This window comes from Jaculus jaculus, chromosome 17 (genome assembly GCF_020740685.1).
Source record: "Jaculus jaculus isolate mJacJac1 chromosome 17, mJacJac1.mat.Y.cur, whole genome shotgun sequence".
Lineage (NCBI taxonomy): Eukaryota > Metazoa > Chordata > Mammalia > Rodentia > Dipodidae > Jaculus > Jaculus jaculus.
This window is the reverse complement of record NC_059118.1, coordinates 48388902-48414656: the sequence shown is the minus strand read 5'-3', so window position 1 is coordinate 48414656 and position 25755 is coordinate 48388902. Positions and strand designations below refer to the sequence as shown.

Here is a 25755-nt window from a genome sequence, read left to right as displayed (position 1 = left end):
TTAGTGTGTGTTAGTTATGCATTCGTATGTGTAGATGTGCATGTCCCATGTGCATACATGTGGAGACCAGAGGAGAAAGTCTGCTATCTTTTTATCACTCTTCTGTATATTTTTTTCCTTGAGATGGGGTCTCTCCCTGAATGGAGCTGCTGCCTATCAAGGAACCCCAGTGATTCTCCAGTCTTGCTTACCACCCCCCCACCCCGTGTGGACTGGGGTTACAGATATGCGTGTAAGTGAAGTTGGTGTCCACTGGCCAGAGAGGTCCTCATGATTAAACAACAAATGCTTTCAATTGATCATCTCCCAGCCCCTCTTTAACATATTTTAAACATTGTTTATAAATTAGCTTAGAAATTAATAGATTTCCACATGAGGTTTTATACATAGTTTATTCTGGTTGATTCTCCTCCTGTTCTTTCTTGGTGTTGCTTACAGAACAGGGTGAGGGATTGTTTACAAGTGCATAGATGACTTAAAAGTTCCAGCACCATGGCAATCACACAATCATCCAATGTAGGTGATGACTCATGGAAAGAAGCTGCATCTCTGAACGGAGCACAGTGTGTCACTTGCAAGCCACTCTGGTGGTTGGGGAGGCTCTCCCTACCCCCAGCAGTTGTTTAGTGCTCTATAGCCTTTTAAATTTCAGGTCTTGAAGACTTGTTGAGCTCCTGACTTCCCCCTCCTTTCAAGAGGGAACATTTAAATTTGGAGAAATTTGATGTGTAATAGGCATGGAGGTTCATAGTAGTTTTGTAAAACATTCATTGAGGGGTATATTTCCAGACTTAGAAATACTAGAGAAAAAAAAAATCTTAGTGTCTCTAAAGAGACAGAGTTAATAGAACTTCCTTGATGGCTGATACTTGGTTATTGACTGAGTAAAGGACGGTTTGTCCTCTGTGCTTGGGAACACACTGAACCCATGCTTCTGCTGAAAGGGAACCATAGATGGTTTTGCTTTTGATTAGAAAGCTTGGATGCCTCAGGGGTATCTGTGAAGAGGGTATCAGAACGTACTGGCATGGGACTTGATGGACCTATTAACTGTCAATATGAGTGGGATCCTGGAAGGAATAATGAAATGAAAGAAGGGCAAATTCTCACTCTGTTTCCAAAATCCAGGTCACATTCCTTGGATATCAGAACTCCAGGCCTTTGCACTTTGTACTCTGCGATCACATCAGCCACCTTCTGTGCTCTTGGCCTTTGGCCTGAGACTGAAAATGGCACTGTAACTTTCCTTAACTCTCTGGCCAAGGAACAAGGTAGACCAGTGTCTTCTTTGATTATCCAGCTTCTGAAGGTCTGTCATTTTCAGCCTCCATAACCAAGTGTGCCAGGTTTCTTAAATATAATTTCACCTTTTTATGTATCAGTTCTGCCTTTCTGGAGAACCCCAACTAAAACATCCTGTAGTCCCAGAGGACCACATGTGTCACACTGCAACTCTGTTATAGGAGATGCAGCATAACAGATCAGGAAAAGTACCAAAAAAGCTCAAAAATTGCTTAGAACTTATTGCAACTTTTGAACTCTTGAACTGTTCCTTCCATCTTGTCTTCCAGATCAGAGTTTCTATCCTCCACATGGCTGACTTTATTCTTGAGAGCTTCTAGAGAGTTTTGCATTTTTTAGTACTTTTCTATATATAGTTTCCATCCTCTGTCAAGCTCCCTTTTCACATCATTTCTGATTTTCTTGATGCTTCTTGGAATTCATTTTCTTCATTTAGTATCGCCAGCTGATTTTTGAGGTCTTCTTTTTATTCACTCTCCTTCATATCTTTTAACTGTCTTTGAATACCTTCCATTTTCTTATCTATCAGGGCTAGTCTAGTGATGGTAACATCCACATGATTATCGGTCCTTTGTTGCTTTTCTGCAAGTGCTACCAGTAGCTTGGTCAGGGTTGAATTGCTCATAGCTTCATTTTGATGTTCTGATCATAATGGCTCTTCTATGTTTTGATTAGAGATGTTCATTGTAGGACTGGGTGATCTAACTGGATTTTCTTGCATTTGATTTTTCATGTTATTTCTTTTGCACTGTGGTCTGCCCATCACAGTGTATGGGCAAGGAGAGTAGGACTGTGGTCTGGATGGATGGGGAAAGTAGTACCTCTTGGGTGAGCTGGCCTGGACTAGCAGGCAGGCAAGTAGATAGACTGAGTGGTCTTTAGCTAACATGTAGGTGGGTGGGTCAGCCTGACCTCAAGCACAGTGGGAAGCTGAAGCAGCCTGAAGCAAATGCCAAGCAGCCTGAGCTCCTGCATGGCAGGGGTGCCAAAATTGCCTGAGCTCTCATGAGGCGATGTGCCAAAGCTGCTTGCATTCATGCTAGGAGGGAAGCTGAAGCACCAAGGACCGAAGCAGCCTAAACACTGGCGGAACACCTGCTCAAGGTCAGGTGTGGGTGGGGGTAGCAGGGTGATTGCCTCTGTGCAGTGAGGCAAGTGGGACTATGTTGGCCTGGGTCCCCTTTCCTACAGTAAGTGCAGGAGTTTCCTGAAGCTGGGACTGTGGGTACAGTGGCTGCTTGGGGGCATTGGGGGACTGGTGGGCTACCTGTGAGTGAGTGAATCAGTGATTCCCTCTCCCCCCCCCCGTGCCCTCCCACAGGCAATCTATTAGAGATTTCTCTCCCCTAAAAGACCCAGTGAACAATTAAAACCTTGCCTTTCTTTCCCAGAGATTGCGGCACAGTTAGGCAGTTGCCATCTTGGCTGGAAGTCTCAGTATATACATTTAGCTAAGACAGCAGCAGACATTATACCCATAGATCTCATGGCTATGCTGTTGTAGGTTTTCAGTATCAGGTATGTATTCCCTCCCATGGAGCATGCCTCCAGTCCAACTTGAGGGCAATTGGTTTTCATCATGACAGATGTGTCACTATGGCACTCTTTGACTCATTTGGCCTGGCTGGCCAAATATAAGGCTTGCAGTGTCCGCTGTTGAGTATCTTCACTGGTGATTTCTCTCTCTCCCATTGAACTGCATGAAGAATGGCTTTTTTTCAGATTTCTGTCAGCTGGTCTACATGGAGAAGGTTATCAGCTCAGTTCCAGCAGGATTTCTCAGTGGCCTTGCAGCCCAAGTATGTGGAGTCTTCAGCAATAGGGTCTTACCATCTATTCCTGGTGGGAAACTAAGGGCCTTGTCAATGGCCTGTAATGTTTTAGGGGCATCAGGCACCTTCCTGGCCAACAACTCACTGGAGGTATCCCATCCCTTGCACTGAAAATGTTCTAGTAAAAGTCTACGACTCCTGAGTGTTTCATTGTCCAAAAAAGTACGTTTCCATATGATTTATTTATATCTTCTTATATTTTGATTAGCCCTCCCACCACTTTTCCTTTACTCAATCACTTCCCCTGATCTTGATTTTGGCCTTCTCACCCCCATTAATCTATTCTTCTACTTACATATATACAATATCATCTTATTAAGTACCCACCTCCCTTCCTTTCTATTCCCCTTATATCTCCTTTCTAGTTTACTGTCCTCTGCTACTGAGTTTTCTTCCTACTCACACAGAAGTCCAATCTTCTGTAGCTAGGATCCACATAAGAGAAAGAATATGTGATATTTGGTTTTCTGGGCCTGGGTTACCTCACTTAGTATAATCCTTTCCAGATCCATCCATTTTCCTGCAAATTTCATAACTTCATATTTATTTACCACTGAGTAGAATTCCATTGTGTAAATGTGCCATATCTTCATTATCCACTCATTAGTTGAGGGACATCTAGGCAGGTTCTAACTACTGTGAATAGAGTAGCAATAAACATGGTTGAGCAAGTATCTCTAAGGTAGTGAGATGAGTCCTTAGGATATATGCCTAGGAATGGTATAGCTGGGTTGTATGGTAGATCTATTTTTAGCTGTCTTAGGAACTTCCACACTAATTTCCATAATGGCTGGACCAGATTGCATTCCCACCAACAGTGTAGAAGGGTTCCTCTTTTTCCATATCCCCACCAGCATTTATAGTCATTTGTTTTCATGTAGCCAATTTGACAGGAGTGAGATGGAATCTCAATGTAGTTTTATATCAGGAGGCTATAGCTACCTGGACTTACATCCTGGGTCTTCTTTTCTGTCCCATTGATCTATACATTTGCTTTTGTGTCAGTACTATGCTTTTTTTTGTTACTGTGGCTCTGTAGTATAGGTTAAAATCAGGTGTGGTGATACCACCACCATTATTTTTTTTGCTTAATATTGTTTTAGATATTCGAGATATTTTGTGCTTCCAAATGAATTTTTGGATTTTTTTTCTATTTATGTGAAGAATGCTATTGGAATTTTGATGAGGATTACATTAAATGTATAGATTGCTTTTGGTAAGATTGCCATTTTCACAATATTGATTCTTCTCATCCCAGGAAAAGGGATCTCTTTCATTTCTTAGTGTCTTCTGCAATTTCTCGCTTGTATGGTTGAAGTTTTCATTGTAGAGATCCTTCCCTTCCTTAGGTGTTTATTCCAAGGTACTTTATTTATTTATTTTTTTGATATAATTGTGAATGAGAGTGCTTCTCTGATATCATCCTCTGTGTGTTTGTTGTTAGCATATAGGAAGGCTACTGTTTTTTGTGTATTTATTTTGTATCCTGCTACATGGCTATAGGTGTTTATCAGCTCTAACAGTTTGCTGGTAGAGTCTTCAGGGTCCTTTATGTACAGAATCATGGCATCTGCAAATAATGATGCCTTGATCTCTTTCTTTCCAATTTATATCCCTTTTATGTGTGTTTCTTGACTTATTGCTATGGCTAAGACTTCCAGTACTATATTAAATAACAGTGGGGATAGTGGGCATCCTTGTCTTGCTCCTGATTTTAGTTGAAAAGTTTCAAGTTTTTCCCCATTTAGTATTATGTTGGGTGTAGGCTTGCCATAAATAGCCTTTATTATATTGAGATATGTTCCTTCTATTTCTAGTCTCTCTAGGACTTTTATCATGAAAGGGTGTTAGATTTTTGTCGAACTCCTTCTCTGCATCTAATGAGATGATCATGTGATTTTTGCCCTTCAGTCCATTTATATAATTTATACAATGTATTACATTTATCAGTTTGCATATATTGATCCATCCCTCCATCTATGGGATAAAGCCTACTTGGTTGTGGTCTTTCTGATATATTCTTGTATTCTTTTTGCCAATATTTTGTTGAAAACTTTTGCAACTATGTTCATGAGGGAGATTGGTCTGTAATTTTTTTTTTTTGTTCTATTTTTGCCTGGTTTTTGTATCAGGGTAATGCTGGCTTTTTTTGGTAGGATTCCTTCTTTTTCTATTTTATGGAAAAGTTTAAGAAGCAATGTGTTAGTTCTTCCCTGAAGGTCTGGTAAAATTCAGCAGTGAATCCATCTGGGCCTGGACTATTTTTAGTTGGGAAATTTTTTTATACTGCTTGGATCTCCATACTTGTTATAGGTCTATTTAAGTGATTAATATTATCTTTATTTAATTTACATAGGTCATATGAATCAAGGAAATCATCCATTTCTTTCAGATTTTCAAATTTAGCCGTCTTTCCAGCCTGGATCTTGCTTTTTAACCCAGTCTGCAAAGCCATGTCTTGTGGCTGGATTATTGAGTCTGTTGATATTAGGAGATACTAGTTCTTTTGGTTTTACCTTTGCTCTCTTGTACTTCTAGTATTTGGGTATGTTTTGTTTTTTCCAGGTTCTTTATGTATCCTTTTCTTTCTCTTCAGCATGGAGGATTCTTTCACGTATTTTTTGTAGAGCTTGTTTTGGTCCTTTAGCCTGGTTTTGTTGTGCAATGTCCTTATTTCTCTGTCAGTTTGGATGGATAGATTTGCTGGATAAAGTAATCTTGGTTGACAGTTGTTATCTTTCAGAAATTGGAATATGTCATTCCAAGCCCTTCTGGCTTCTAAAGTTTGTGTTGAGTAATCTGCTGTGATCCTGATGGCCTTTCCTTTGTACGTGACTTGATTTTTCTCTTTTCTTTGGTTTGTATGTTGGGTAGTTTAATTATAATATGGTGAGGAGAGGTTCTTATCAAGTTTTTTCTGTTTGGTGTTCTAAATGATTCCTGTATCTATATTGGCATCTCTTTCCCAATTTGAGGGAAGTTTTCTTCTGAGTTTGTTGAAAATGCCTACTATGCCTTTGGAGTGAAATTCTTTTCCTTCTACTATACCCTGAATTCTTATGTTTGATCTTTACATGGTGACCCAAATATCCTGAATTTCCCATTCATACTGTCCTATTAGTTTGTCTTTCTTTTTGTTGGACTGTATTAGATCTGCCACCTGGTCTTCTCGGTTAGATATTCTGTCCTGTCCTTCATCCATTCTACTGGTGAGATTTTCTACAGTTTTTTATTTCCTTGACTGTGTTCGTCATTGCTAGTAATTCTGACTGGTTTTCCTTTATTATTTCTATTTCCTTATTTATGTCTTGTATTTTTTAAAAATCTTTCTCAGGTATTTCCTCTAACTCATTCTCACTGGAGGTCATTTCTGATGCATTAATGGCTTTTGGTGGATTTATGTTGTCTTGATTTTTGGTGTCTTGTGTTATATAATGTATATATTTTTCCATCTTGGATTAATTTAATTCTTATATTTTTTAATTAACTGCAGTATTATTAGATGTATCAATCAATCTGATGTTTTATATCTTCAAGGTAGGAGCTTAAGGTGCTAGGTGTGGCTCTTAAGGATCTCAGAGTATTTATAAAAGTGACCCTAGATGTTGGATTTGTGTGCTGTGAGAGTATTCAAGTAGACTGAGTGTAAGAAACTATAGGAAGATTCTAAAATTTAACTAAACAATGAATAATTTCAATTTAAAAAAAGCACAGAATATTTATGCAGGAGAAGGTATTATGACATCCAGATCCTGTAACAAAGTCACAGTCCCTTAGGATGTGTGTTGCCCTACACTCTTAATCCTGTCAACCAGCATTGTAAGATTTCTGGTCTGTTGAGGGTTTCAAGTTAGCTTTGACCAAGTGAGATCCTTCCCTAATGAACATCAGAAGAGAAAACAAAGCCAGTATGAATCAGGAAGCAACAAATGACAAGCCCAAAATATAGCTTATTTAAGAATGGCAAATCTGAGCATCCATCAGATTTTTCATATAATTTATCCTGACATGGAAGGTGCAATTAGCACTTTTGGTTCAAGCCTATATACCAGGCTTATTTGGCGGATACTGACCTGTTGTAATCCCAGTTACCTTTTGGGATGAGTTTGGTCTCTGTTTTTCTGCCCTCCTGCTTGAGTCCCTCTTTGGTGTGCTGTGGGTTCAAGTAGGCTGGCTAGGTGGCTGGAATTCTGCTTTGGTTACCATTGCTGGGTGTTATGAGCTCCTTTCCCCAGGTCTCTGGTGCTTGCTTGCACTTGTGCCGGTGGTGGGGGAGGGGAGGCTGTGGATGGTGGTTCTAGTTCTCCTGTTTGTTTATGTGATCCTGTACCTCACGAGCTGCTGCTCCATTGGTTGCTGAGGTTCTCCTTCACGTTTCTTGAGTTTTCATTTGAGCTCCAGTGTGAGTGGAGAATCTCCTCACCTGGCTTTTCCTGCGGCTCAAGCCGAGCCTTGCAGCTGTGGCCCCGCGGACCTGGTGCCGCCACTACTGGAGCCGCTTTTGCCTGCCTGTGTGGGCTCTGGATGCTCTGGATCTCTCCTACTTCTCTGCTGCCATTGGTAATTTCTTACACAACTCACTTTTTTGTAGAAGAGTGTATCTTGCTGTGTGTGTGTGTTTTGTTTTTTTTTTTCTCCCTTAGGCTGCAATGGCATGGTTTCTATGCCACCATTTTAACCAGAAGTCCCAGTTCAATTCTTTTGATCAGGGTTGCATTGATTGTTGTGTTGTCATTTTGGGATTCAATTTCTTTTTGTTTCTGTATGATGTCCTTGGAGGCTTCCTTTGTGGGACTAGGCTTCCTTGGTGCAGATCTCTCAGTTTTCTGTCTTTCATGGTTTTATTTATTTATTTGCATTATGGTCTTCCCATCTTTGGGAAATGTTTTATTCTACTGAGGAGGAAACAAGTATTTGTTCTTGTAGGATGTTGAGTGTGTGTTGTTTTAAGTGTGTCCTGGATTGGTATAGGATGGTATTATAACTGCAGATGCACAGATTGTGGAGATTGCAAGTATATCAGAGATACTTGGGGAACTGGGATCGAGGGCCTACTCACTCACTCCACTTTAGCACTTGGAGATCAGGGGTTGGGGACTAGGAGCTGGGACACTTGAATGTCACAGGCAAGGGACCATCTCCTATGGTGGCTCATGCACCCTGTGGCTCAGGGGAATAGGGATTTGGGCACCCAGTGCCAATCAATCTATAAATCAGAGCAAAAGGCCTGCTTCCATAGCCCACATGCAGGGACCTGGCTGCCACAAGGTAGCAGCAGGGCTACTGGGATAAAGTGGAATGTAGGGAACCAACCACGAGCTTTGGCTACTCACTGTATGTGTGCACCCTCTGGAGTAGAGGATCAGGGTGTTGGGGGCTCCCAGAGCCATTGAATTAAGAAGGTCGAGCAAGTGGCCTGCTTCTGCAGCAAGCTCTCAGGGTCCATGCAGCGCCAAGCCAGCAGCAGGGTAACTGATGGGATCAGGGAACTGGGAGGGTGAGGAGTGGAGACACGGGTATCTATCTGGCCTACTCACTGTGCATGTGCACCCTCTGGAGCCAGAATCTTCTTCTGACAGAAATTGAATGGTACCAAATGATAATGTGAATGTTCTAGAATAATGAATAGCTTATATTTTATCTTTATTTTTCATTAAAATGATAATTATTGCATTGCAGTTTTGGTTTGGGCAACCTATATGTGATATGTGGGTGACAACAATAACACTAAGAGGAAAAAGGCAAAGAAATGATTTGGAGATAATGGAATACTTATGTCATAAAAGTGAACTTAGGCCCTCATTATACAAGGAAGAAGCAACATAGATCTTAGTTCTAAATGTAAAAGCTAAAATAATTAATCACTTAAATGATAATGTAGGGAACAATCTTTGTGTCTTTGGGATATGCAACAATTTCTTAGGTATAACACCAAAAGCATGAGTAAATTGGAAGGCATGAGTTGATAACAGGAAAAGCTGATATTTGCTTCAGTAAATTGAAAAGTACTTGTTTTCCAAAGGGCACCGTCATGGCATTCTGGGAATCTGATCTGGTCCTCATGTTCGTAGGGTAGACTCTCATCCCCTGAGCCAGCCTCCTAGCCCCCAAAGTCCATTCATTTTTAGGTGTTTCTTGATTTGCCATTTTCATTGAGTAAATACTATGTTCTTCCTCTTTTTCTTTTAGTAGTCTTGTTTTTCAGTGTGAGGACATATAGGGCCAATGTACATGTTGCACATGCTTTTAATCTGTATGAGGTAGCATCTATACCTTGTGAAATGATGCTTTAATGGAGAGTAGCTTACACCTGTATAAATGTGCACATAGTGTAAGCAAAGCATTTGTTGATTACACACCTTGAACACAGACTTTTTGTGTCCAAACTTTTCTTTTTAAAGATATTTTATTTGTATTTATTCATTAGAGAGACAGGATGGGCATACCAGGGCCTCCAGCTTCTGCATGTGCCACCATGTGCATCTAGCTTACATTGACTCTGGATAGTCAAATCCTAAGGTCCTTAGGTTTTGCAGGCAAGTGCCTTAACTGCTAAGCCATCTTTCTAGCCCTATCACAATATTTCTGAGATTCACATCATCTCATCTTTTCTAGGACTTTTTTTTCTTTTTTCCTATAAGGGAAAATGTCAGATGAAACCATGTAGGCATTTGTTAAACACAGTAAGTTAAGGTAGAGCTACTTGCTGTAGCAGTTACCTTCTTGTTGACAAGTGGGTGTGACATCTCTATGGTAATGTGGAGGAAGTACAGAACTTGGGTTCTAACACCCCAAGGCCCATAACCACCAACATACCTCCTCCACCAGGGCTCCATCTCTGAAAGGATGAGTCTTAATCACCAACACATGAGGCTTTGGGGAACATTTTACATTCAAACTGGCATGCTCACAACCTGCTATTTTTTTTTTTTTTTTTCCTGTGGTCTGAAGGTCACTCTGTGAGACTGCTTGGTCAGAAGAAGGACAATGGGAAGCGACTGGGGGGTGCACCGTTGGACTTGCCAAAGATTAGGAAGAACCCTCTGATAGAGATCATTTCCATCAACACTGGGTAAGCTACTTGCAAATGTGCTCATAAAATATTCCTTATACTTCACAAATACACCCCTCCCTGCCACATGTGACTCTGAAAAGTAGTTGACCATTTTCCTGGGAGAGAATAGTCTAAGGCTCCTGGGTTGGTTTCTCCCGAGAGGTCTCCTCCTACAGCTTACATGTGTATTCCAGGCCGGGTTTGTCATCTTTCTTTGATGTTACTATCTTAGTTTTGGTAATACACATACATTTAATTTTGTAGCAATGTTCTTGATTAAAGTCTTTTTAAAGAGGACTGTTCTGGCTTGAGTTGGTGACTCACACCTACAGTTGTTTGAAGGCCGAGCCTGGATGATGGCAAACTTGAGACCAGCTGGGGCTCCACAGTGACTTCCACCTCTGCCTGCTGAGACCCAGTCTTACTCCCTTCCACACCTAAATCCAAAACCAAACCCAAATAAAACAAAATACACCAAAATAAAAGAATATTCTCAGGAACAGCTAGTATTCATCATCTTTACTTTCTTTTTCAACAGGGTTAGGAAAGAAGTTGCCCAAAATACTGACCATGCTTTGATTAACTGTCTGAAATGCATGATTTTCAATGTTACTTTTATGTACTTTGGAAAAGTGCATTATGAGTGAATATTCAGTGCTCCTCTAAATCCCCCGCAGTCTGAAGGCCTTCGTGAGCCCAGCTCAGCCTCTGCCTGTCTGTATTTTGTTTGCTCTCATTGCTCACTGGACAGGCTCCTTTATGGCAAGATACCATGTGCAAAAGCTCTTTTTCCTGAAATCAAGGTGAGATCAAGGGTGCCCTGCCTTAATGCCCAGGGTGTCTCTGTGCCCACCAGGGCATCTCTGTGCCCACCAGGGCCTCTTGTTTCTTGTTCTTATTCACTGGATTTCTCCCTCTCCTGTTCTCCTTATACGAGGGACTTGGCCCAGCTGTGGTGAACAGGTGAAATCAGTTTTCCTTCTGAGCCTCTTCTGAGCACCTCCTGTGTTTGCTCTGGCACTGTTGCAACACATTGTCCCTGGTCATCTTTTCTCCAAACATCCCATGTCCTAGCTGGTTCATCCTTTACACTGATGCAGTAGATCACAGAAGGTTGGAGAAGTCTTCTGAGTATTTGCTTAAGTCCCCGTGGTGGCATTCAACTGACCTCGCTAACTTGTTGTGGACCAGCTTCTAGCCTGTGGGCCCTCGGACTCCAAGCTCAGAAGCCAGAGACAGCCAGCATTTACTATCGACAACTGCCTAAGACCAGTGCTCAGTACAAGGCTGTTTGTTTTGAAGCAGGGTCTCTTTCTAGCTCAGCTGACCCAGAACTACCTCAGGTTGGTCTTGAATTTACAGTGATCTTTCTACCTCAGCTTCCTGAGTGCATGGGCTGAAGTGTGAGCTACCATGCCCAGATCCAAGTATAGAGTTGACAAATACTTTCATATTAATTAAATAAGTTATATAATTTGAAAGTTGAACAGCTTAATGAGATTATGCTAAATTCTCTTCAGAGTACAGAATTTCTTGTCAGTTGGACAAAACTTCCTGCAGTTTGCTGACTAAGCATACTTGCTCATGAATACTAGCCCGAAAGGGGCAGTTGAAATACTTCTGAGTTTATCTGTCTATTTCTTACACATGCAAGACTAACCAATCCACTTCTGTCCAGGCATGTTCCTTTCAATATGTTGTTATGCCAGGGTTGTCAAGCCTGATTACATCATGATCCTGTTGGTTTCTCCAAGGTGACTTTGTAGTCCATTGGACCTGTTCAGTGTGTGTTTTATCTGACTGCTTTGTTTAGTCACCGTATACCCATATTCTAGTAACTTCTTATCCTGAACTATTTTGCATTCTCAGAATTCATGTTTTCCTGAGTCTTGACCCTTGTCCTGTCTGCAAGCTGACAGGTTTCCTTGTCTTGCCCGTTTTTCCCCTGTTCACTTGACTGTGACCCTTCTGTATCCTGCGACAGTATCTTCTCAGAGTTGCAGGTTGGTCTTCCCTCCTCCATTGTGCATCCAGAACATTCCCTCTTTAGCTATTACTAGGCTTCTTAACACTGTACCCTTTATATCTTCCGTAAAGTTGTATGCTGTATTTATTATGTTATTCTACCTCCAATTCAGCATGTAAGACTCAGTAAGTGTTTGTTGAAAATATTTTATTTTAAAACATTATTAATTTTGTTGCTACACATGAGTTATTTATTCATCTGTTTGTTTTTCAAAGTAGAGTCTCACTGTATCCCAAGATGACCTGGAATTCACTATGTAGTCTTAGGATGGACTTGAACTTACTGCAGTCCTCATACCTCTCCCTCCAGAATGCTGGGATTAAAGGCCTGTGCCATCACGCCCAGTTTACATGGGTTATTTTAAGAAAGTTCAACATTTTGCAACTACAAAAAAGTTAGAAAATTAAAATAACATTAAGTTTAAAATTTTCATATGTGGGCTGGAGGGATGGCTTAGCGGGTGGGTAAGGTGTTTGCCTGCAAAGCCAATGGACTCATGTTCGATTTCCTAGTACCCACATTAGCCAGATCCATAAGGGGAAACACATATCTGGAGTTTGTTTGCAGTGGCTGGAGGCCCTGGAGCATCCATTCTCTCTTTCTCTGTTAAATAAATAAATTAATTAATTTAAAAAAATTAAAATGCTTTATGTACTGAATGAACATTTTTTCGCATGGATATAGTTTCTTCTTGAGACTGCTATGACCTATGTATGGCCTCTCATTGGATGTTTGTGTCATTTTCACATCCTCTCTGTCCCTAATGTTTCATGTGAGAATCCGTATTATCTCATATCAAAATACAATTTTCTGAGCTTTGACTACCAGCCATTTTCAAGAATCCACTGGAGCCTTTTCGCTTGCTCAGATGGAAGCCTCCCTGGGAGTGTTTGCCCAGAGGATCATCTTAAGCATCTTTGCCTGGATTTTGCTGATTTTTATCTATGGTTGCTGGAGTTTATTGCTTTTTTCTAATTGCTTTTAAATACTTTAAAATGCCTATGATTATTTTGCAGTAGAAAGTTATTCTTCTCACCAAAATCTCAACACTTTTCAATGTTGTATTCCATTCAAATTAAATATGGGGTTACACATTTCATATCTACCTTCCTGTTTTCATTCAGGAAGAGTTCCATTTGCAGCCTGCACCATTGTGTGATACTGAATTACCACTATACTCTCCCGAGTTCTTATGCTGTTACATTAACTTCAAAATAGAAAAGGAATGTATTACATGTGCTACCCAGGGAAGACATTGATGCATGCTGAGTTTTGGATGAGCTGGGAGGATTGCTTCTTTCATTACAATGTATACAATGACTTTTCTAGTACTGTCCTAATGTTATTATAAAAAAAAGATACAGAGAAGGTCACATGGTTTCCTTTTGCTTCTGAAATTACCTGTTTCTCTTCTGTTTATACCTCCCTTGACTTTATGTTCAGTGGTTTTTTTCTTTGTTTATGTTTGTTACATTGAATGTGTAAATTTTAGTCTGAGACTCTGGTCCAATTCTCAGCATTCTTCTTGTTTTTTTTAACTTAATTTTTTTTTAAATTTTTATTAACATTTTCCATGATTATAAAATATATCCCATGGTAATTCCCTCCTTCCCCACCCCTACACTTTCCCGTTTGAAATTCCATTCTCCATCATATTACCTCCCCATTACAATCATTGTAATTACATATATACAATATCAACCTATTAAGTATCCTCCTCCCTTCCTTTCTCCACCCTTTATGTCTCCTTTTCAACTTACTGGCCTCTGCTACTATGTATTTTCATTCTCACGCAGAAGCCCAGTCATCTGTAGCTAGGATCCACATATGAGAGAGAACATGTGGCGCTTGGCTTTCTGGGCCTGGGTTACCTCACTTAGTATAATACTTTCCAGGTCCATCCGTTTTTCTGCAAATTTCATAACTTCATTTTTCTTTACCGCTGAGTAGAACTCCATTGTATAAATGTACCACATCTTCATTATCCACTCATCTGTTGAGGGACATCTAGGCTGGTTCCATTTCCCAGCTATTATAAATTGAGCAGCAATAAACATGGTTGAGCATGTACTTCTAAGGAAATGAGATGAGTCCTTTGGATATATGCCTAGGAACGCTATAGCTGGGTCATATGGTAGATCAATCTCTAGCTGCTTTAGGAACCTCCACACTGTTTTCCACAATGGCTGGACCAGATTGCATTCCCACCAGCAGTGCAGAAGGGTTCCTTTTTTTCCACATCCCCGCCAACATTTATGATCATTTGTTTTCATGATGGTGGCCAATCTGACAGGAGTGAGATGGAATCTCAATGTAGTTTTAATCTGCATTACCCTGATGACTAGTGACATAGAACATTTTTTTAGATGCTTATATGCCATTCGTATTTCTTCCTTTGAGAACTCTCTATTTAGCTTCATAGCCCATTTTTTGATTGGCTTGTTTGATTCCTTATTATTTAACTTTTTGAGTTCTTTGTATATCCTAGATATGAATCCTCTATCAGATATATAGCTGGCGAAGATTTTTTCCCATTCTGTAGGTTGCCTCATTGCTTTTTTCACTGTGTCCTTTGCGGTGCAAAATCTTTGTAATTTCATTAGGTCCCAGTGGTTAATCTGTGGTTTTATTGCCTGAGCAGTTGGGGTTGTATTCAGAAAGTCTTTGCCCAGACCAATATGTTGAAGGGTTTCCCCTACTTTTTCCTCTAGCAGTTTCAAAGTTTCCGGTCTGATGTTAAGGTCTTTAATCCATTTGGACTTAATTCTTGTGCATGGCGAGAGAGAAGAATCTATTTTCATCCTTCTGCAGATATTTATCCAGTTTTCAAAACACCATTTGCTGAAGAGGCTGTCTCTTCTCCAATGAGTATTTTTGGCATTTTTATCGAATATCAGGTGGCTATAGCTACTTGGGCTTACATCTGGGTCCTCTATTCTGTTCCACTGATCTACATGTCTGTTTTTGTGCCAGTACCATGCTGTTTTTGTTACTATGGCTCTGTAATATAGGTTAAAATCAGGTATGGTGATACCACCAGCCTCTTTTTTGTTGCTCAGTATTATTTTAGATATTTGAGGTTTCTTGTGATTCCAAATGATTTTTGGATTGTTTTTTCTATTTCCATGAAGAAAGCCTTTGGAATTTTGATAGGGATTGCATTAAATGTGTAGATTGCTTTAGGTAAGATTGCCATTTTCACGATATTGATTCTTCCAATCCAGGAACAAGGGATGTTTCTCCACTTTCTAGTGTCTTCTGCAATTTCTCGCTTGAGTGTTTTAAAGTTCTCATTGTATAGATTCTTTACTTCCTTGGTTAGGTTTATTCCAAGGTATTTTATTTTTTTTGATGCAGTTGTGAATGGGAGTGATTCTCTGATTTCATCCTCTGTGTGTTTGTTGTTAGCATATATGAAGGCTACTGATTTCTGTGTATTTATTTTGTATCCTGCTACATTGCTGTAGGTTTTGATCAGCTCTAACAGCTTGCTAGTAGAGTCTTTATGGTCCTTTATGTATAGAATCATGTCATCTGCAAATAATGATAACTTGATTTCTTCCTTTCCAATTTGTATCCCTTTTATGTGTGTCTCTTACCTTATTGCTATGGCTAAGACTTCCAAAACTATATTAAATAGTAGTGGGGACAGTGGACACCCTTGTCTTGTTCCTGATTTTAGTGGAAAAGCTTCCAGTTTTTCCCCATTTAGTAATATGTTGGCTGTAGGCTTGTCATAAATAGTCTTTATTATATTGAGATATGTTCCTTCTATTCCCAGTCTCTGTAGGACTTTTATCATGAAGGGATGTTGGATTTTGTCAAATGCTTTCTCTGCTTCTAATGAGATGATCATGTGATTTTTGTCCTTCAACCCGTTTATGTAATGTATTACATTTATAGATTTGCGTATGTTGAACCATCCCTGCATCTCTGGGATAAAGCCTACTTGGTCAGGGTGAATGATCTTTTTGATATTCTCTTGTATTCTGTTTGCCAATATTTTGTTGAGAATTTTTGCATCTATGTTCATGAGGGATATTGGTCTGTAATTTTCTTTTTTTGTTCTATCTTTGCCTGATTTTGGTATCAGGGTGATGCTGGCCTCATAGAAGGAGTTTGGTAGAATTCCTTCTTTTTCTATTTCCTGGAAAAGCTTAAGAAGCAATGGTGTTAGCTCTTCCTTAAAAGTCTGGTAAAATTCAGCAGTGAATCCATCCGGGCCTGGGCTTTCTTTAGTTGGGAGATTATTGATAACTGTTCGGATCTCCATGTTTGTTATAGGTCTATTTAAGTGATTAATATCATTTTGATTTAATTTAGGTAGGTCATATAGATCAAGGAAATCATCCATTTCTTTCAGATTTTCATACTTTGTGGAGTATATGCTTTTATAGTATGTCCCTATGATTTTTTGAATTTCTCTGGAATCTGTTGTGATGTTACCTTGTTCATCTCTGATTTTATTAATTTGTGTCTCTTCTCTCTTTCTTTTGGTCAGATTTGCTAAGGGTTTATCAATCTTGTTTATCCTTTCAAAGAACCAACTCTTTGTTTCATTAATTCTTTGGATTGTTCTTTTTGTTTCTATTTCATTAATTTCTGCCCTAATCTTTATTATTTCTTCCCGTCTACTAATTTTTGGTTTGCCTTGTTCTTCTTTTTCCAAGGCTTTAAGGCGAAGCATTAGGTCGTTTACTTGCGACCTTTCTAATTTCTTAATATAGGCACTTAAGGCTATAAATTTGCCTCTTAGAACTGCCTTCATTGTGTCCCAGAGATTTTGGTATGTTGTGTTCTCATTATCATTTGACTCTATAAATTTTTTGATTTCCTTTTTGATTTCTTCATTGACCCACTCATCATTTAGTAGCGTATTGTTTAGTTTCCATGATTTTGTGTATGCTCTATAGCCTTTCTTGCTACTGATTTGTAGTTTAATTCCATTGTGGTCAGATAGAATGCAAGGAATGATTTCAATTTTCCTGAATTTGTTAAGATTTGCTTTGTGTCCTAATATATGGTCTGTTTTAGAGAATGTTCCATGTGCTGCTGAAAAGAATGTATATTCTGCAGCCTTTGGATGAAATGTCCTGTATATATCTGTTAGGTCCATTCCTTCTATGACCTCATTTAGTCCTGATGCCTCTCTGTTTATTCTTTCCCTGGATGACCTGTCAATTGATGAGAGTGGGGTGTTAAAGTCACCCACCACCACTGTGTTTGGTGTTATCTGTGACCTTAGTTCTAGTAGTGTTTGTTTGACGAATTTGGGAGCCCCCATTTTAGGTGCATATATGTTTAGGATTGTAATGTCCTCCTGTTGGAGTGTGCCCTTAATCAATATAAAGTGACCTTCCTTATCTTTCTTGACTAACGTCGGACTAAAGTCTACCTTGTCTGATATTAGGATAGCAACCCCTGCTTATTTTCTAGGCCCATTTGCTTGAAACACCGTCTTCCAACCTTTCACCCTAAGATAATGTCTATCCTTTGTAGAAAGGTGAGTTTCTTGGAGACAACAAATTGTAGGATCCTGCTTTTTAACCCAGTCTGCAAATCTATGTCTTTTCGTTGGGGCATTGAGACCGTTGATATTAAGAGATATTATTGAAAGGTGTGTATTTATGTTTGCCATTTTTGTGTGTGTGTGTGTGTGTTACTGGTTCTACCTGTACTCTCTTCTGTTAACTGGTATTTGAGTATAGCTTGTTTTTTCTAGGTTCCTTATATGTGTGCCGTTCAGCATGGAGGATTCTATCAAGTATTTTCTGTAGAGCTGGTTTTGTCTTCAAATACTCCTTTAACCTGCTTTTGTCATGGAATGTCTTTATTTCTCCATCTATTTGAATGGATAACTTTGCAGGATAAAGTAACCTTGGTTGACAGTTGTTATCTTTCAGAACTTGGAATATATCACTCCAAGCCCTTCTGGCTTTAAAAGTTTGTGTTGAATAATCTGCTGTAATCCTGATTGGCGTGCTTTTGTAGGTAACTTGATTTTTCTCTCTAACTGCTTTCAATATTTTTTCTTTGGTTTGTGTGTTTGGAAGTTTGATTATAATATGGTGAGGAGAGGTTCTTTCTGGGTATTGTCTGGCTGGGGTTCTAAAGGCTTCCTGTATCTGTATTGGCACCTCTTTTCCAATTTGGGGGAAATTTTCCTGTATGATTTTGTTGAAGATGCCTACTATGCCTCTGGAGTGGATTTCTTCTCCTTCTACTATGCCCTGAATTCTTATATTGGATCTTTTCATAGTGTCCCAAATATCTTGAAATTCCCACTCATACTTTTCTATAAGTTTGTCTTTCTCTTTGTTGGACTGCATTAGGTCTGCCACCTGGTCTTCTAGCTTAGATATTCTGTCCTCTCCCTCATCCATCCTACTGGTGAGATTTTCTACAGAGTTTTTTATTTCATTAACTGTGTTCTTCATTGCTAGTAATTCTGACTGGTTTTTCTTTATTATTTCTATTTCCCTATTTATGTCTTGTATTGCCTTCTTTATTTCATTAAATTGGTGTCCTGCCTCTTCTTTGATTCCTTTGATTTCCTCTTTGATTTCCTCTTTGATTTCTTCTTTGATTGTTTTCATGTGTTCTTTGACCTCTTTGAACATATTTATAATTATTCTTTTGAACTCTTTCTCAGGCATTTCCTCTAACTCTTTCTCACTGGAGGACATTTCTGATGCATTAATACTTTTAGGTGGATTTATATCGTCTTGCTTTTTAGTGTTTCCTGTGTTATAATGTATATATTTTTGCATCTTCGATTAAGTTAATGCTTGGATTTTCTAGCTAGCTGTGTATTCTTAGCTGTATCAATTGATTTGATGTCATATATTTTCAGGGTAGGATCTTAAGGTATTAGGTGTGGCTCTTAAGACTCTCAGAGTATCTACAAAGATGTTCTTAGGGGTTGAGATTCCCTGCTATAGGAGTATTCAAGCAGGCTGAGTGGAATAAAATACAGGTAGATTCTAAAATTTAACTAAACACTGTACCCATTCAATCAAAAACAGCCCCGAGTATGTATGCAAGAGTAGTTTTTATAATGACCAGATCCTCTATCAACAAAGAGGTTAAGATTTCTGGTCTGTTGTGGGATCCAAGTCAGCTTGTGACCAAGTGAGACCCTTCCCTGGTGCAATCCCAGTTACCTTGGGTGATTTTGGTCTCAGTCAAGTTGCTGCCTGAGTCGTCGGGCTGCTGTTCTGATTTCTGGAGCTTGACACTTGCTTTTCCTACGGGGCAAACCGAGCCGCTGCTGCTGCCTCTGCTGCTGCCGTAGCTGCTACCACCAGAGCCACCACCGCCGCTGAAGCTGCCGCTGCCGTGTCCACCACCGCTGCTCCCCCCGAAGCCGCTGCTGTGGGATCTGCTGCCGCTGCCGCTCCTGGGTCCGCTGCTGCTGGGGCCGCTGGTACCGGTGCTGGAGCCGCTGAAGTTGCTGCCGAACTCTGCTCCTGCTTGGGTCCCGCTGTCAGCCCAAGTTGGCGTGGCCGGGTCCCGGGCCGCTGCTGTGTTCGCTGGAGCTGGGTTCAGGCGGTGGGGGCGGGGAGGGAGCCGCGGCTGCTCTGGTTGTCTTGCTGCTCCACGTGTGCTTCTACCTCGCTGTCTGCTCCTCCGCTGCTCGCTGCCGCTCTCCCCTCACGTTTCCCGAGTTGCGGAGAGCGCGGTGTGAGGGGAAGCGCCCGCACCTGGCTTTTCCTGCGGCTCGAGCCGAGAGTCTGGCGGCTTTCTGCTGCACCGCGGCTGCCGGGGTTGGCCGAGCTGCCAGAGCCGCTTTTCCCGCCTGTGCAGGCTCTGGATGCTCTATAACTCTTCTACTTCTCCACTGCCGCCTCAATTTCCTATACACCTCACTTTTTAGTAAATGTGTGTATTTTGCTGAGTTGTTTTGGTCTTTTTCCCCCCTAGGCTGCTTTGGCGTGGTACCTACGCCGCCATCTTAACCGGAAGTCTTAAGTTAACTTTTTGAGGCTTGTAGCCACATGTCCAATTCAACTATTTCTAGATTGTTCCCTATGCAGTCCTGATATGACACAATTTCTTTGTAGAGAAAATAAATACAATTAGGCACATTCTTGTCTAGGTGAATGGCAAGACAGCTCCATGGATGTGCCCCAGGAAATGAGATGGAGATAAAGCTGACAGTTATGACTGATGAATGTTCAGAGCTTCCTGTGGACTGGAATTGGGCCTGTGAAGTGTACCTTTTCTCCTGTTTTTAATCTTCAGTAGTCTCTGGTTATTTTTGTGTAGATGAGGAAGCTAAGATGCAGAGGCCAAGTGACTTCTCAGAGCCATCTTCCACTTTATGAAGGGACTACGATGGAAATTTACCTCATGACTCCCTGCAGGTGCATTTGTGTGCTCAGTAGAGTACTGTGGGAGTAGAATCATCTTTGCATTGTGGTGACATTAAAGATGGTCCTTGAAAGAGAGGCAGAATCTGGGTAAGCACTTGCAGAGGTGGTTTTGATTTCCATTGCTAACATAACATGTAGCCATAATGCAGACTTGGTTGTTTAGAGCAACACAGATCCATTGTTTCCTGTTTCTCGAGGTGACAAGGCTAACAACCTTCTTATGCTCAATAAAGCCTCTAAAGCTGGCAGGACTGTGTTCTGAAGGTTTGGGGAGGTTCAGTTGCCTTGCTTTTTCAGCCTCTGTTGGACAACCTCATGCTCATTGATCTCTCAAAAACAGCACTGTACTTCCCTGTCCTCCATTTTGTCTTCTAGTTTCATGTGTGGTTTCAAGTGATGGATGGCATTGTGTGCTCTGGGATCCTCCAGGACACTCCTGGTCTTTCAGTATCAACCCTTTAGCTACTTTAATTTCCACTGTAATTTTAATCCACCTTTCTGTGCAGTGTTCTAGGGGTTAGCATGTGGACATCTTTGGAGGATCATTATCCTGCTTGTTTCAGGATACATGAAAAAACAATATAGGAAAAGGAAATATAAAGTGAGTGGAGCAGGCAAGTTAAGTTGTCTGACCAGTTTAAATTTTCCCAGCTATCTGAGAGTAAAGCATACATTGGAAAAGTGAGGCTAATTATCTTGTGTGTGAAGAATCTCACTGCCCCTGGGTGAAATATTGTAGTTAATCAGTTGATAGAGGTGGGGAGAGCCACTGACGTGGGACAGAGGTAGGGCATGGCCACAGTGGGCCCTGGAAAGATTATTCTGGCAACATTTTGTGATGTGGGAAGATGGTGAGATGCAGGGAGAACAATTAAAAGAAAGATCTGAAACCCAGATGTGATGGTGCACACCTGTGATTCCAGCACATGGGTGGAGGATGCAGGAGGATTGCTGAGAGAATGCAGCGAGCTGAACCACATAGTGAGACTGTGTCTCAGCAAAAGAAAGACTGAGACACAAACATAACATCAAAAAGAGTCTTCAAGTTAGGCTTAGAGTGATCTGTTTGTATATGTGGGGAACAGGAGGGGACAGAGGCATCATCCCTGACATAGATGAATCAGAGAGGAGCCTAGATGGAAACATGGCAGTGAGGTGGACAAGCCATCTCTGTACACTGGGAGGCGAGAAACTAGATTGGAAATCAGCAAGTTTTGCTTTGGGAGATTATTGTATTAAGGAACTCAACCATAAAATAAGAGAAGTCATCCTAGAGAATAGGAAGATTTCTTTGTCTTAAATGAACTTGTTTAGAATCAGAAGTGCAAGGATTAGAAACACATTGGTAGGAGAACTCTTAAATGGCATCATGAATCTAGGTGGAACGTAAACCCCGGGGAGGAAGGAAGATGCCTGTGCTCTTCTACAGGGGAGTGGAGGGGGAGGGCTAGTGACTTGGTGGCCCTGCTTCTCCATAGTATATGGAGAATGGAGTTTCGTTTTTGGTGGTCATCCAGCTCTAACTCAGGTCTTCGTTTCTTCTGTAAGCAGGGAGCTGAACGAAATATGTTGGATTTAGCTGAATATTTCTTCAGATTTAGGTAGTGAAAGACATGAAAATATTTGGAGGTTCATACCAGAATGCTTCATACTTCTCAGTTCATTAGCAGGTTGGGGTCCTAGGTCTGAAGAGCAGCAGGGTGGGGTTGTGCAGATATTTGTGTAGAGTGAACAAACAACAAAAAAAGTGCGCACCATTTCACAATTGCTATGGGCGATGTAAATGTGAAGCCAACATGTGCCTTTTTATAAGGTTTAAATTTTTGGCACTTTGGTGATGCTTGTATGTTAGCAGTGGTAGTGGAGTGTGGAACCAAACATAGAGGCTGGTTCAGGGGACAGAAAGTAAAAAATTGGATATTGGGGAATGAAGAAAATCTGTGTTCTAATTTTTGATCTCTGTCACTGTTAAAGTCATCATTTTTGACACTCCTTGGCAGTTTTCGTCTTCCAAAGCTAAGCGTTGACTGCTGCTTGGCAGTGTGGATATAAGTGAGATCCTTTTTGAACTCCTATCAGATTATCCCTAGTTTGAAGGCTTCAAGCCTTGCTTCAGTTAAACACATGTTAGAAAATACCGCCTGGCCTTGTAATGCTTTGCTGATACCTTCCCTTTCAGAATTTATCTTGCCTCTTTTATTATTTTCTATCAGTCAGACATAAAATGATGGTATATGTGGACCTTAGAGGGGAATTTAATTTTCTTGGAGATTACATACGTGGATTTATTACCATTTTTTTCAAAGAGTATCTGTCTTCTCCCCACCCCCATCCCATAGCTGCTAAGCTATGAGAAAACAGTTTAACTTGGATATTTTTTTCACTTTCTTTTGGAAATGCCTGTCATTTATCAGTGTCTTTCGAATCCTAGCCTGGATACGTAGGCTTTCTATAAATATATGAAAGAATGAAGGGAAGGAACAAGGGAAGGGAGGATGGGAAAAAAGAAGGAAGAAAGGAAAGAAGGAAGGGGTGAAGACTAGGTGATAAAGAGAAAGGAGATGCATCACACACAACTGGAATTATATTTAAAGAAAAATAATTACTGCTGCTGACATTTTGTAGCTCTCTGGTTCGAAGATTTCAAGCATAGACAATATTAAATACAGGAGGGCACAGCATGCTTCAAAATGTAATTGCGGTGTGCTTATTACTATGTGTTCCACACAGAAATGGACGACCATTTCCTAAGTCAGCAGGTAACTAACATGGATGTAACATGCAGTTACAAACACAGAGTCAGTATAGCCCTTGGAGACATTTGGATCTCATTCTGTACTGGGAAAATTCTTTCAGCTTCCTGCACCATCTGTCCTTCTGGGAGCAGGGGCACCAGCAGTAGAACACTGACTTTTAATTTAATTTATTTTGAGAGTTGAAAGAGAATGGGAGTGCCAGGGCTCCTGGCCACTGCAAACAAACTCCAGATTCATGCACCACATTATGCATCTGATTGTAGGTTCTGGGGAATTGAACCTGGGTCCATAGGCTTTGCATGCAAGCGCCTTAGCTGCTAAGCCATCTCTTCAGCCTGACTTCTGACTTTTAAGAGCTAGTGGATTCTCAGTTACCTTCTTACTGTCCCTGTCTAAGGTACACAGTAGCAGCAATATAACAGAGCAGTCCACCTCTCTTTGGTCTCTGTCTTCCATCATGTGTGTCTATCATCAGCACACATGCCTTCTTTTGATGTCAGCATTAAATTGTGGCTTTCAGAAAATAATGTTATGTACAAAAAGTAATTTTGAGGTTTAATTAGAAATACTATAGCCAGTTTGATGGTGCACACCTGTAATCATAGCAGTTAGGAGGTAGAAGCAGGAAGATCACCACAAAGTTGAGGGATAACAGTGAGTTCCAGGTCACCAGCTATACAGAGTGAGGCCCTATCTCATCAAGCCAACAAAGAAATAAAAGAAAAAGAAAAATTGCACTTGGATTGTGGCTCACACCTATAATCCTAGCACTTGGAATGTGGAGGAAGGAAGATTGTAAGTTCGAGGCCACCTTGGACTGTAGCATGGGACCTTTCTCAAACATTGTTTTACAACTAAAATTTGAATTTGTGTGGTGTTGCAGTGAACAGTTAATGCTAACTTTTTTTTTTTAATATTTTGGAACCTGTTAAAATCTTTTGGAAAAGACCATATTTACATTTTGTTATATTCCAGACCAAGTTTTTGGGATCCCTACTTTATTCCTAGCATACTGTCTAGAAAGAAAGATACTGTCAGCACACGCCTTTACTCCAGCACCCAGGAGGCAGAAGTAGGAGGATCACTGTGAGTTCGAGGCCACCCTGAGACTACATAGTGAATTCCAGGCTAGAATAGAGTGAGACCCTACCTCAAAAACAAACAACAACAACAACAAAATTGATAGTCTTATTTATTTATTTACTTAGTACCTGCTGGACTATTGCTCAGATATTGACTGTGCTTGTGTAAAGCACACCCTGTTCTGAGTGTACACACTTTGGTAGCTCTTCAGTCTCTGCTTACTCTGAGGAGCATGGCACTGTTGTCTTAAGAAGTGTTCTGCAAGATAAGGTAATTTTCAGAAGTGCTCATCTGACTTTATAGCTATTTATAAGTACAAATAATGTCAGTCAATATCATCTTTTATTTTTTTATTTTTATTTTTTTAAATTTATTTATTTATTTATTTATTTGAGAGCAACAGACACAGAGAGAAAGACAGATAGAGGGAGAGAGAAAGAATGGGCGCGCCAGGGCTTCCAGCCTGTGCAAACGAACTCCAGACGCGTGCGCCCCCTTGTGCATCTGGCTAACGTGGGACCTGGGGAACCGAGGCTCGAACCGGGGTCCTTAGGCTTCACAGGCAAGCGCTTAACTGCTAAGCCATCTCTCCAGCCCAATATCATCTTTTAAAAAATTGACCACTGATCGTTACAGTCTAAGCTAAACCAAGTATGCCGTGTATGAAAGCTTCCCTCCTCCCCTCTCCCTTGTGTCCCTCCTCTCTTCTCTTTTTTCTTTCTCTTTATGGCTGAACTTGTTGCTTCCTCTATCTCTTCTGTCAGGTTATAACTAAAGCAGGTTCCAGATGAGAGTTTCAGGCTGACCCTGTGCAGCTCAGCTGTTCTGAATGCTAGGTTCCCAGCTGATGGAGATTTGTGAATTAATTCCTCCTGGAGGGAGTGTATTGTGCAGGGTGGGCTTAGGGGAGTTAAAGTCAGTTTTCCCCATGCCAGTGTTTGGCACAGTGTCCTGTTGCTGTTGTCCACCTTATGTTGGTCAGGGGGTGATGTCCACCCTCTGCTCATGACATCGTTTTCCCTGACATCATGGAGCTTCCCCATCAAGCCTGTAAGCCAAAATAAACCTATTTTTTTTCCACAAGCTGCTTTTGGTTGTGTGATTTCTACCAGCAATGTGAACCTGACTGCAACAGATGAGCAAATCAAACGTCAAGTGGGAGCTGCATTACAGCCAAATGAAACAGTCTCATGTTTGTGAAGGCCATGGAGTGAGCAACTAGAATCCTCTGCCAGGTGGGCGGGTGGGGAGCAGGGAAGCCACTGCAGGGCCAGTGCTGGACCTTGTGCTTATTGGGCCCAGCTACCTAGTGTGTATTCTACAAACC

At 40.7% G+C, this 25755-nt stretch overlaps 1 protein-coding gene across 6 annotated transcripts in view; it reads left to right on the top strand.

Moving 5' to 3' along the window:
• Positions 1–25755, top strand: part of Cdkal1 (CDK5 regulatory subunit associated protein 1 like 1) — a 670695-nt gene that overhangs the window by 223778 nt on the left and 421162 nt on the right. For all 6 annotated transcript variants that reach the window (XM_004668379.2, XM_045136581.1, XM_045136582.1 and 3 more), the window contains one exon: positions 10086–10206. In XM_004668379.2, coding sequence (XP_004668436.1) covers positions 10086–10206 — 121 coding nt within the window. The remainder of the gene's footprint in view (positions 1–10085; positions 10207–25755) is intronic.